The sequence below is a fragment of the Pinus tabuliformis genome, chromosome 2_1 (genome assembly GCF_031772625.1).
Source record: "Pinus tabuliformis cultivar Carrire ecotype Pingquan chromosome 2_1, CPIR1, whole genome shotgun sequence".
NCBI lineage: Eukaryota > Viridiplantae > Streptophyta > Pinopsida > Pinales > Pinaceae > Pinus > Pinus tabuliformis.
Window position 1 is genome coordinate 862782288 of NC_142299.1, and position 13957 is coordinate 862796244.

At 36.2% G+C, this 13957-nt stretch overlaps 2 protein-coding genes across 2 annotated transcripts; both read left to right on the top strand.

The window, feature by feature from the left end:
* The first annotated feature begins 627 nt into the window (after nt 1-627).
* LOC149203402 (uncharacterized) lies at nt 628-12933 on the top strand. Its single transcript, XM_089400187.1, has 5 exons — nt 628-1220; nt 1384-1776; nt 12152-12238; nt 12332-12424; nt 12597-12933. Exons 2-5 carry the CDS (start codon nt 1633-1635, stop codon nt 12792-12794), a joined length of 522 nt encoding a protein of 173 aa, XP_089256313.1. The 5' UTR covers nt 628-1220; nt 1384-1632; the 3' UTR covers nt 12795-12933.
* Nucleotides 740-1582, top strand: LOC149203403 (pentatricopeptide repeat-containing protein At3g22690-like). The gene is made up of 2 exons (XM_089401857.1): nt 740-1174; nt 1358-1582. The coding sequence occupies exons 1-2, from the start codon at nt 740-742 to the stop codon at nt 1580-1582; spliced, it is 660 nt and encodes a 219-aa protein (XP_089257983.1).
* Nucleotides 12934-13957: the final 1024 nt, after the last annotated feature.

Genomic DNA, 13957 nt, shown 5'->3' on the forward strand with positions numbered 1-13957 from the left:
TCTATTAGTGTATAATAGGTTGAGGCTCTCATAATAGGAAACAGGCCCTTACACATGGTATCAGAGCTTTGGTTCAAAATCTGGACCCAAAGCCCACTAAACCCCAATTAAGAGTGTTGTTAAGTATTGCTCCAATATAAAATTTCTCAAATTCTCCTCTCCTTGTAAGAAGAAAAACTCTAGCTATTCTCGCTTTCCAATGTAACATTTCTGCAATTTTATGTATTCTCCTCTCCCGATAAAAAATAAAAACTCTAGCTATTCTCGCTTTCTACATGTAACATTTCTTGCATTAAGGGTTCCCTGTATTATGAGTGTGAAGAAGCTTACCGTATACTAATTACTAATTTGGAAATAAATACATGGGGTGTCTTTCTCGTCCCCTCAGTTGAAGAATGGAATTGGCACATACAATCCTACCTTGTGCAACCTCCAACTTAGCAGAATTTCGTCACATACTTAAAAAGGAAGAGCATGTAAATATTCATGCACACTCTAACATCAACATCAATGGCGATGCCTATCTCATCCATTGTCGTAGCCCAACTGTAGCTTCCACTACCATTAAATGCAAAACCACTGACAAACAGAAACAGACACAGAAGCCAAACGTCGTTATTGATACTTACGAAGGTGTGGCTTCATATTTGCAAGCTTGTACACACATATTCAGATTTGGGTTTCATGGAAATATTTTCTTGCTAAGCAAACTAATAAACCTCTATACAAAGTCGACCGCATGAATTATGCACGACTGGTTTTTGAAAATTCCCCTAAACGGGACTGTGTTTTATGGAATGTGCCCATCAGAGGGTACGCCATGAATGGACCCTGTGAGGAAGCCCTCCTACTCTATTCCCAAATGCGGCAGAAAGGCATACAGCCCGATGAACTCATTCTTCCCTTTATTCTGAAGGGGATGAAGGTTCATCATTTTATAATAAGAGCCGGATTGGATTGCAATCTATTTGTGGGGAACGCCCTTCTTGCTCTATATGCAAAATGTGGAAGTATAGAGAACGCACGCCAAGTGTTTAACAAAATGTGTGAGAGAGATTTGGTGTCATGGAACTCTATGATTGTTGGATATTCTCAGAATGGACATGCCTATGAGGCATTGACGCTTTTCCATCAAATGCTGCTAGAGGAGGTGGTACCGGGTCCCGTTACTATGGTTAGTGTTCTCCGAGCATGTACATAGGTCGAAGCTCTTCAACGAGGTAAGTGTGTGCATAGTTACATGATTAGAAATGAGATTGAGATCAACATCTTTGTAGATACCTCCCTCACAGATCTCTATTCGAAATGTGCAAGTATTGAAATGGCACGTCTATTGTTTGACAAAATGTCTTGACAGAGATGTTGTGGCATGACTGCATGCAGTCAAAACACCCACGAATGTGATGTAGGTTGGCTTCACGCCACTGTGCTCCATTTGAGAAAAGATCCCAAGAGCATTTTCAGCATGCCCGTTCATACCAAGACCCTCAATAATGTCTTGACCGTTTCAGAGGGGCTATTGCGAGGTTTGCGTAATGGAGTTCGGACAGATTCAGGACGGGGGGGGTTTTCTGCATTTTAAGACGGTGATTCGAGGTTTTGTTTCTGAAGCATAAAATCTCTGTAGCGAAAATGAAGTCTTCTCTGAGGAAGCTGCGAGGGTTTTCACTCAGCAAACATGGAGTTAAAGAGAAACTGGGCACGGTCTATCACAGCCAGAAGCAGCAGCAGCTGCCACCTCCGGCTTCCCTGGACGAGCTCGTTCAAGCTTCCCAGGTACCGATTTCATGGATCATTTTTCAAGTTAGGGCATGCTGTTGCGTTATTTATATTTTCAAGAAAATTGAGCTTTTTCCTTTAAAAGAATTCGCGATAAAGAGGTTCTTGTTGCGTTTTAGAGATAGCCTGTGACGAATGATTTTCAAAAATGAAATGCGAAGCGTTAGTTCTCTTGATGAGTTCAGAATGTAGTGATTTCTTTGATAAATTGTAAAGTTAGGACAGGTTATGATATTTCAGGTTTCAAGCATGGAAGTTGAGCTTTGCCTTAAAATGAATTGCATTTTTTTTTGCCCAAAACGGTTTTCTTCGAGTTATGCAGATCGAATTTAGGCGATGATTTAATCATCTAGACAATTCTAGAGGTTTATTAAGCCCGTCCTAACTTAAAAAAATATAGTGCATGAAATCACTACATCCTAGACTTCTAACATTTAATCCCAATGTTTTTTACACTGGATCTGTAAACCTGATAACAATCACTTCCGACGTAGCATTTCAATTTCTTTAAAAGCAAAGCGCGGTTCGATGCTTAAAACTTCCAATATCACAACGGCCTGTCCTAACTTTAGAGATAATCAATGAGGTATTCATTTAAAAGCAAAACTCTATGGCCGTGTGTGAAACTAAAATATCACGACAGCCTGTCCTAAGTTCATAGATAATCACTGAAGTGTTCCTTTCGAATGAAAGATTAATTTCCATGGGTAAAAGTTCAAATATCAGGATAGCCTGTCTTAACTTCACAGATAATCAATGAAGTCGCTAGATAGAAAATCCTAGAAGTTTTTGATCACAGTGGCGGAAAGAACATAACTTGTTAGGTCATTGAGATGTTGCCTTTGGCAATCGGTGACCCCAGGGCTTGATCTCGTCACCTCTGGCTGGCATGTGTAAAGGGCTATCATGCTATGTTGAGGGTTGATTGTTATGTTATTTGAAGTTTTATGCATGTAGGTTGAGCTTTACCTTCAAATGAATTGTAGCATTATGTTAAAAGGGTTCTCGTTGAGTCTTTGTTGTTAACGATTTGCTAAGTTGATCAAATTTAGGGCTGTAAACATGAATCATCACGCTTCTAGATAATGCGAGAACTTTTGTGTGTTATGTAACATGTTGAAGTGCAGAACTGAGTGGCTCGTTGAGAGGTTTACTTTTGCAATTGCTGATTCTGCACAGTTTGAACTTGTGACCTCTGGCTGGCATGTGACAAGGGCTAATCGTATGACTCGCTGAACCTAAATTGAGTGAAAAATACAGCTCAAAACACTTCAAGTCAATGAGAAGCCATCTGCTCTGGAGGAATTAAATTGTCTATGAAATTTAAATACAGAAATTTTGAGTCTTAATTAGCTTAATGTTGCTTAGGTTCCATTCCCAGAAAATGATTGGCATTAGGAAGTTTGAATCTCTTTTCATTCAACAGTGCTGTTTAGATAATATCTCAGCACAGTCGTCTTCAATATCGTTTCATGCTGCATGCTTTGATTTTTGGGGTAATTAAGATTTTATTAAAATACAACTTGTACAAAATGAGGATAATAATGGTTTCCCCTGTTGATTCTGAGTATGTGCTATATTTTTCATTGCTTTACATCTTTCAAAAAAAGAGAGGACTTTAACATCTCCTTACTTGAAATTCCTGGTTTAAACCCTTATATGTTCATATTGAATATTTTGTTGCATGTGCTGTTAATCAGGCATAAGTTTTATTTAGTTCTGAGTAAATATTGCAGCTCAAAGTACAACAAACCTAAACTTATAAAAGTTTCATTCTAACACTTTTTCATCCAACTTTTAATTTACTATTAACAACCACTGAAAGTCGTCCCCATTCTACTAATCAGCTATAGTTAGCTTATCTTAATTAATTAAGCGTAAGTTGTATCCAGTTCCAAGCAAAATGCTGCAGTTCAAAGTACAACAAATATACTAATAAAAATCATATTCTAACCTTTTGCTATCCAACACATTATCTTAAAATTTATATCCATGAATAACCTGTGGCAGTCATTCCTAATCTAGTAAGTACTAAGCAGCTAGAGTTAGCTTATCTAAAACTACTTCTACATCATGCATTTGCCATTTTAAACACAAAGTCAAATTCTTTTTCGTTATTGAGAGTGTTTATGCTAAAGACAATAAGGGTGGCTCTTAAGTTTTTTGTTTATGTGCTACAGAATCTCCTCTACAGTAAGCGAAACCATTCTAGGTGCGGGGTAGGATGTGCAGGGTTGAGAGGGAGACAGATGCTACTTGCCTTCCTTTGTTCTCTCGACTCAGCAACTTGTCTGTTTGCTAAACATTAGAGGAATTTTTAACCTTTTAGAAGTTGATTATATGGGAGAAGACAGTCAGGATTCAAAATAATAAACTTATGTTCTTTAATGAAATACCACTGGAGTGTTTTTGGTCATTCGTACTGAAAGAATTTTTGGTCATTCTTACTTTCATCTACATTTTTGTAATTAACTTGTACTTCAGACTCTTTTTTTTTTATTTTTTTTTTTTTCAACTCGTGTCTCCCATATCTCTCTTACTTTCCAACTATGTTGCATGGAGAGTCAACATGTGCCTGATGACAAATCCCTTGTACCCTGCATTCCAGTGTTTTGGGGACTTAAAAATGGCTTGGGAATGTCCCAGAATAGCTGGGGGCATCATTGGAGACATGGGAACTTCTAGGGCATTCCCAATCCGTCCCTCACAAAAATATCTGGGACAGTCAACTGACCCTTGAACCTACTGACATCAAGTATAATATTATATATATATATATATATATATATATAATATAACCATCCATCCCTGCACCTGCCTGAAGTCTAAATCCTACCTGCTTCTAATTTTCTAAATCCTACCTGTCATCTCAGCATATCATTCTAAAATTGTTCTCAGCAATTCCTTTCTGCGGCGCTGGCACTCACAGACTCCAGTGCATCATACTCTCAGTCAATACTTGCTATTCCTCTGCAATTCTTATCCCTGACTGTATTTATAATCTTTATCAGTGTCAGGGGGGTGGGCATCAACGGCGGCTTTTGGGATCTATTTAAATTTTCTCTTTGAATTTATTTAAATTCTTATTCACAGTGTTTCTTATTTGCAATTGGAATTTATTTAAATGTTTTATATTTATCGTGGTGAATTAAGAAAAAATATTATTATTATTATATTTAATATTTTATTATTTTCAAAATTTTAAATATTTATGATTACTATTACTATTATTATTTAATATATAAAATAATTTATATATTATTGCCATCTCCAACTTTCTGTCCCCTGAAAAATTTGGGGGTGCACTCTGGTGGTTCCGGAAACTTACCCACCATCCCTGCTACCCCCGTCCCAAAGCCAGTGCGACATAGCTTTCTAACTATGTGTTTGCTGCAGCAAGGTGGTACAATTCGAGTTCAATTACTTTTTCCAGAAAGGCAGAAACAAGTTAGTTGCTTGCAGTTGTCTCAAGTTATTTTGCTTCATTGAATAGAGTGAGAAGTCCTCATGAGTCAAGGCCAGTATAATCCCCATGAGATTTGAACCTTTCTGAACATTGCAAGTATGAATTCTATTCACCATTTGGACTGACCATGGAGAGTAGTTGCCTAAGATACAATTGTTTGCAGCTGAGTTAAGGTTACTTTTCACTAATAAATAAACTAAGCTAAATAAAAGTGATTTGTAGACTGGTCATCTAGCATTCCATGAATTCTATTTTACAATTTTGTGGAACTTCCTATTCTTTCTATAGAATTCTGTGGAACTAAATATTCTTTTCATCCTCCCCAAGTTAATGGTTTATTCAATCTACTGCTATTGTATTTTACAGGATTGGTCTGTCCTGATCTATATCCCAGGTTAAATGGAATAATTTTCAATTATCTTGGAGTGTATAAGATGTTTAAAACAGAGAAACGGTTTGTAAATTCTTTAGTACTTCCTCTAAGATTGAAAAAAGCAGAGGCTGGTCAATTTCAATTTGATTTACTCTTGCTCCCAGAGTTCATTGTGAAAGTCTTGGATGAGATTTTTCTTAATTTTTTTTTTATTTTATTTATCAGGCAGGGATAAGTGGCTTTTATGTTAATTTCTTGTGATTGCAGAATGGTTCCGAGGTTAATAATTTTTTTCACAGTTATAGCTGGAATCCATTTATTGATAACCTATGTTCCTTCTTGTAATATTCTACATAATATTTGACTTTTTTTTTTTCAAAGAAAAAAAATGTATATATTAATTAGGCAAAAATATATGCATCTTCTGACTGGCAACTGATTTTTCAGTTTTGCCAAAATCATGACTGGCTGTTTTCTAATCTTCCCAAAAAAAAATATTTGACATTGGTCATCCTGTTGATACAAATTACCTTTTTGTCATTTGCGTTATCCTTAGGCAGAATTGTTTGCAGGAGGCTTGAAATTTCCATTAGTTCCTGTGTAAGTTCACATACTAAGGATTTAGGGTAAGTGTTGCACCATTTTCTTGATCTACACATTACAGAAGCGTCGACCCTAAATCAAGGTGAACAACTTGCTTGGCAAGTTGAATAAATTCTGCCCTAATTGCTTGACGTTCAGGGCTACAAATCTAATTCTTTTCAGATCTGAATCTGTTTATGAGAGATAAAAACACAAAATGGCATAATAATCATTTATTGCTCATCATAACATTCAAATGCATGAGATCCACGCCTTCCAAGTCACTTTCATGATGGAACAATTGACTGCATAAACAGTTTAATTTTTAGCCTGTTTCCATTGCTTTCTTGCAATCATTCTGATAAATCTAGCAACAGAGAACATCTCCAAGGACAGAGTCATGCCAAAACAAGATGAACAATTTGACTAATATAATTGGAATGATCTATGTTATTGAAGTTCGATGTCTGGAGTTTGAGATCACATTATTCTAATCTGCAAGTATTCATGATGGGTTTGGTATTTTATAGCTTGATACATCTTCTAAAGACTCACATTAACGCATGAACAAGCCTATCTCTCTGCCCTTTGGAATTTATGAACAAGGTTTGCTACTCTGCAACCAGATCACACTCTGCTCTGTCAAAACGTTTCCTTTTTGAAATTTTTGCATGACTGATATCTCAGGTATATCCAAAACTAAATCAGTGCTGATAACAGCCCAAACATCCACTCAATAATACTAGCATCACACTGGTTCTATCTTCTGTTACTAGGAGTTCAAGTACTAGCTTTTACTGCAGAATTCTTGAGATCATGCTAACGTCCTGAATGATCAAACTTTGGGTTTATTTGCATCATTGTTATGTAAACTTTCTTGTTTTGGAACTAGTATATATCTTCTATTTTTTATTTTTATTTTTTATTATTATTATTGTGGATGCATTGTTTTACATACATAGTCTTGTGCTTTGGTGCTGGTGTCTTTCTGTCATATCTGAACATCATTAATGTGTTTATTTGGCACTAGTTTGACCATTGTATGTTGGAATCTAAACTTTGATTTCATTTACAGCACTGCTCTCTTGAATTTTGGAAAATTTTGACATTGTTTCAAATTTGATTCATATTTGAAATAACACTTGAATGCTCATTAATTGGTATACATCTGGAAGCACTAAGGGAGCATTTCTATGTTGTTTCATCATTTACACAGGGTACTTCCTAACTGTTATTCTACCCCGGATTCAGAGGAGCAGCCAAGATTTTATCCATAGTTTCTTTCCTTCCAACTTTAGATGGGATCTCACCTCAACCTTCTGCCTTGGTGGTCAATCAACATCTTTGATGCCTGTTCGGGGTTGTGCCATATTAGGTTACAGATCATACATAATCAGACCGAGTTATGGACCAGCTCCAGACAGATCCAGAGTATGGCGCCTTCCACCCATTAGGGGTAAATCAGCTCCAGACTGATCCAGAGTATGACACCTTCCACCTATTAGACTAGGCCATACATAATCAGAGCGAGTTATGGACCCAGACAGATACTTTGCAGATCCAAAGTATGGCAACCCTGTAAAACAAAAGAAGCTAGCTCCAGAGTAGATACCTTTGACTGATCCAGAGTATGGCACCTTCCACCCATTAGGGGTAAACCAGCTCCAGACTGATCCAGAGTATGGCACCTTTCACCTATTAGACTAGCCCTACATTCAGCAGAGCAGAGATAATATTTTCAAGAGTTTCCTTGCTTGGACATTAGATGATAGGAGAGCATTTTGCATATGTTCTTAGGATGCTTTTGTGCAGATTATAGTGGGTTGGTAAGGGATCCCCCTCCCCAAACACCCTATCAGCATAGTTAAGACTTGAGTTTAGGGTGGCTTTAATTATCTCTGGTAATAGAAAATGATACGGAGGATTGTGCATAACCCACCCCCTTTTTGATTCCAATAAGCAGAGGTGGTCACTATGGTAATCCGATTTCAATTTGTAGTTAGAAAATGGGGTCACAACTTTCCATATTTTTTGTTTTGTTTTGTCTTTTTACATCAAACAATAGTATATTTATTAGAACCATAGTCAACTAAACAAACAGGAAACAATTTATTTGACAGGTGGAAGAAGTGATAGGCTTAGAGCAATTGAATTGTAGGCCATGCTTCTTGACAAATTGATGAACAGATGTCTCCTTACTTGAGATTTAGGTTGGCACCATGGCACCATCCTGTCCATCATTATACACTAATCTTGTCATTATCTTCTTCACTGTGAATGACTGGCCTGTTCCCTGCAAATAGATCTGGGCATAGAGGAGCCAATCCAAGAACAGTAATCTCTAGCACAAGACAATATTAATGATCTAAATACCTAATCTGAAGCTTGAGTTTGATTTTTCTCTACTGGTTCTGAATCTCTGATTGAGAATCTCCCACTCGTCATTATCAAACCTTCTCCTTCATCATTGGCATCAGCTGCACTGTGAGGTACGTTGGTTGGTTGTCATTGGACTTGAGAGCTTGAAGTTTCAAATGATTATAGTAACAGACAGCCAGAAAAGCCAGTCCACACCCACTCAAGTTTATGACTGTAACCTTTTCATTTATTACAGACAAAGATTATGTTATGAGCAGCCAGTCCTTGACAAGACCAGCAACATTCATAGTCAAGGCTGAAGTCTTTCCTATCAGAAGAAACACTGCAAGATTAAGAGCCAAGGCACAAGCAGAAATGTCATGTAATCCAAATCAAAGGAAGAGACCCTGATTATCAGAAATGGGTATTCTACTAAGGCCCAGGGGGTGCTGAGAAAAACAAGGCAACAAGGAGCAACAAAGATGTGATGGGATTCAACTTAATCCCTTTTGATGTTCGTGGAATTTGTATGAGAACCAATTGGGTAGTCTCACATGCAACTGCACTTAACTGGAGAATCACCTCCCATGCATTCATCTTGGCCTCCCCATAAGCTGAAATAGTAACTCCAATGGATATGGCCAACATATTGGCCTCGGGCTCACCTTTATAAGCTTCTTTCTTCAGGGAAACCACAATCAAATACACAGCAATGGGAATTAGAGCTTTCAGCATTTGAAATAATGATACTGAGAGGAAAACATAGGCAGAATTTGAAAACCAGAGACCCAAAGAATACACTTATCAATACTATGGGTTCAACGAGCTTGAAGACTCTTACAATAGCAACAGCCAGTGTTGAGTAGAAGCCCATGTGAATCATGGTGGGACTGATCACACTAAAGTTGTCAAGCAATGGCAACTCCAATGGATATGGCTAACATATTGGCCATGGCCTCACCTTTATAAGATTCTTTCTTCAGGGGAACTGCAATCGAATGCATATCAAATGGGCACAAGAGCTTTCAACATTTGAAATATCGATACTTTGAGAGACATGCACCAAAGGCTGCATCATTTAGGATTTGTACTCAGTTTAGGTGTCATATTCAAGGGGAAGTTGTTATGCTTTCACCACTTCATAGATTGTTAGAGTGATGAAACAAAAGAGGCTCCCTCTTGAGGCTAGATTATGTCATTCATATCAGCTGTGTTGTTGATGTCCTAGCTCAGCCAGGTCTTGCCAAAACTCTGTTGAGGTTCAAAATTTATTATAAACTGAAATGTCTTCACAAGAATTGACCTCATAAAATGCCATAATCACAAGATATTCCATACATGGCTGTGATTATGGCTCGCAAGACCCTTAGACTTTGAGCAATGAGGCTCGCAACATCACTTATGATTATGCACTCTACAATTCTGTGACCAGCTGAATGTCAAGCAATTGAACCGCGATTTAAATCCTATTTTGTCAGCAATAAGTACTATACTTTGTCTTTATTTAGTGTAGAGAACCAAGCACTTATTCTGCTCATCTATAGAAGGGACAATGGTTGTTTGCCTATGAGGTATAAGGAAATCCTATCAGATGTTTTGTATTTTCGTATGGAATTGAATCATACTCCTGCACACTGTAACATTCATATATATCAACCTGTAGAGGCTTTAATAACACCTGGTATTCTGGTTAGTGATTTTTTGGACCTCATGTGCATATCCTACATGCACAGGATGGACTATTCATATGTTACAAGGTATTATTCTTATTATTTAGGGTGCACATCTTCAGGTGCTCAAGAACGATTACTAGAACAGTCAGTTAATTCTGCAATTTAAAGGATGAAAAAGGAGGTTATAGGAGTCTAGTTTTGGTTCTCATCCACAATGTCACACTAGTCTGCCTGGGCATGGTTCTCATGGTTTAATAGTGACTTGAGGAGTCATAATACCACAGATCACTAAACACGAACAGCTAAGGTAGCCCAAGGACAATAGCCATCTTTACACATTAATTAACAGGTCTTACATTAATTATCCTAGGGGGTTTTAATACTTCCAAATGCTTAAAAAACAGTTAGCAGAGCATTCACATTACACATTCCAGCAATCTTTTCTATAAACCAACCAAATGCAGTCAGGAGAGCCCTCCTTTTACACTATACAACCTTATTGTTAGTATGATCAACCTTATTTTAATATATAGTGTGACAAACCGTATGTGACAGGCAGGTGGAAAACTTTTCTCGCAATTGACTAAGCGACGTCTGCGAGCCAGACTTGAGACGGAAACCCTCGTCAGAAGTTTATGCTTGGCTCTTTTCCAAACAAATGAAGAGTCAATGAGGTTTTGTGTAATCACTTCTGGTATCGTATTGGGTTATTGTTAGAAGCGATAATTGGATTCGGATTCTCATCGAGTGAGTTGTTCTGCTTTCTCAATTTGAGAGGGTTTGTTTGGAGGGAAAAACGAAAGAGGACATACAAGAATAGTGAGGGGAAAGATGCAGAGGAAGAGGATTGAGAACATCGCCAGCAGGCAGGCTACATTTTCCAAACGTAGGTGGATTGCTGAAGAAAGCTTACGAGCTCTCGGTGCTCTGCACTGCAGAAGTTGAACTTGTGATTTTCTCCCCAGCAAGAAAGCACTATGAACTGTTTTTTAGTGCAAATCCTACTATTTTGATTCTAATAATCATGGCTATGCAAACCTCATGAGATTCTTACTAATAACCCCGGTGGTGCAAGCCCTAGTAAGCTCGATGTTGAAAAACTTAGTGTAAAACCTCCAAATCGCTGGTTTTGTTGTAGTGCTTATTGGAGAGTATATAAAAAATTTCACACCTTTTTATGAGATATGGGAGGAAAACATGTTAAAGATTTTTAATAAATATAAAATTTCCAAAATGATGCTAGTTACGTGTGATTCTTTTTTCATTGTTTGTGATTATGAAAAATGAAACTCAATGTTTTTTCATTAGTGCACACATATTTCATTATATAATTGCATATAGAAAAATCATTCCAGAGCCGATAACAATAAAAATGAAGAATTTATGGTCCAACGTTATATTTAAGGGAGATGTTTAAGGATGACGTTTGAATTTTGTTTTTCATTTTAAGACATTTGGAGCAAATATTAGGAAGGACTTTGAGAAAGGATTGTCCTTGATTTTCAAAAATGGAGTTGTTCCTTTCCAGCCATATGCCCCAAGTGACCATCAAAGGGAGAGCTCATATGTTTTTTGGATGTTTTCTTTATAGCCATTTTTTTACACATATCCATAGAGTCCCCATGCCATTGATGTGAATTACTTGTTCGGTTTTTTTTAACCAAAATTTTTAACCAAACAAGAAAAATTAAAAAAATGCCTCAAGATCAAAGACTGAAACAAAGACCTATTGACATACCTTTTAAAGTATGGAAAGAACTTGTAAAATCATATGAGAAGTTGGATGCACAAAGAAAAGCCGGCAATGAGAGCATTCAGGTATTGAATTTTTCATTAAACATTATTTAGAATGTATTAATACTTATAAGTATCTTAGACATGTATTTGTGTGAAAATAAATTGAATTGGTTTATGTTTAAGGACAAGGCATCCAAGGCGAGGTTAACCAAGACAAAAGTCACTCATCGTAGTGGCCAGAAAGGTTTAAAAGCACTGATAACAACCTTTGTAAGTATATTAAACATGTGATATTTTTTTAATAAATTTTGTACTAGAAGAAAGTCATTGTTATCTAATTTCTCCCTATTTACTGATTGATAGGAACTAAAATATGGAAGACCTCCAAATCATTTGGAAAAGGAGGTGCTGCAGCAAAAGAGATGGGTTGAATTTGTTGTTTGGATGGACTCTATGGTATGTAATTTTAGTTGGATTTCCAATATACTTTTAAACCATATTTTCATTTTATTTTTTAGTACTATTAGATATTATATCTTACCTCATTTTATGGTTAACATTGTATAACAAAAACATGCGTTGTGTTATGTAATTAATACTAACATGTAATATTGATTTTTTTTGTCAGAATGCTATAGGTAATGATTGCCAAGACGATGATCCAAATTATGTTCAACATATATCAGGAGATGATGAGGATGAGGATGAGGATGATGGTGGTGAAGGAGGAGATGATGATGATAGTTGCGGTGTTGGTGATGATGTGGATCAGAGTAATGAGGATGGTCAAGATGATCATGAGGATGATCTTGGTGGTGGTAGCTAGGCATGCACATGCATTGTTTTTTATGAAGAAATTATTGTGTAGAATGACATTGTTATGTTTAGATGGGTGTTGTGAATTTACCCTATATCAATGAGACATTTTGATTTTGTAATCATACGATGAGTTTGATTTATGTATGTTGTTAATTTATCGTAGAATAACGATATTCATGAAATATTTTGATTTGTTAATCATATTTGAATTTTACTTGTTTTGATTAAAAATAATACTGATTTTATTAGTATTATGTTGCTATTTTATACATGTTTTGAAAATTGTTAATGACACATTGTTATTTTTTTGGATGGATGTTGTCAATTTCTCTTAAATTTCTTTACAAATGATTTTGAATTGTGATATCTGCTTTAATGATATTTAGAAACTATCATATATTTCACTATGAATCTATAAAGGGGGTCATATATGTAAAGAAAAATATACTCTATATAAGAAGTCAAATGCGGATGTAACCATGGATGCAAAATTGGATGTTAAACTAGGAATTAATACAAAATGCAAACAATTGACATACAAAGTGTTTTAAATTAGAAGTGAAAAATTGTGCAATAGTTGACACAAAGAAGGGAACAAAACATGGCATACAAAAGGATATCAAATTGGGCAAAAACAAGGACACATAAATGGGCACCAAATTAGATGCAAAAAAAGACAACAACTAGATGTAAAATAAGATGCAAAGTTGAGCGTTAAAAAAGAAGCAAAAAACGTTACAAATTAATATGCCAAATGATGATGCAAATAATGGTGTAAATTTGGGATGCAAACTTGGGTGCAAAAAAAGGAAAAAAAAAAGATGTAAGAAAAGACATAAAACAAGATGCAAAATGGGGCTGAAAAAAGGTGAAACCAAGGATGCCATATTGGATGTAAAAAATGATTCCTAATCACATGCAAATTTAGGCTCGAACTCAGACACAAAATTATATGCAAATGTGGACACAAAATGAGGCAAAAAAGATGCAAATTTGGATGGTGAAAACGATGTAAAACTAGACACCAAAAAATGCAAAATTGGATGAAAAAGTCGGTGTAAATAATGGTGCAACATTGGACACAAGTAGACACAAAAAAATGGTGCAAAAAGGGGCATAAAATAGCTTAAAATTGGATGCAAAACTTGGTGTAAAAAACAAATACAAAAG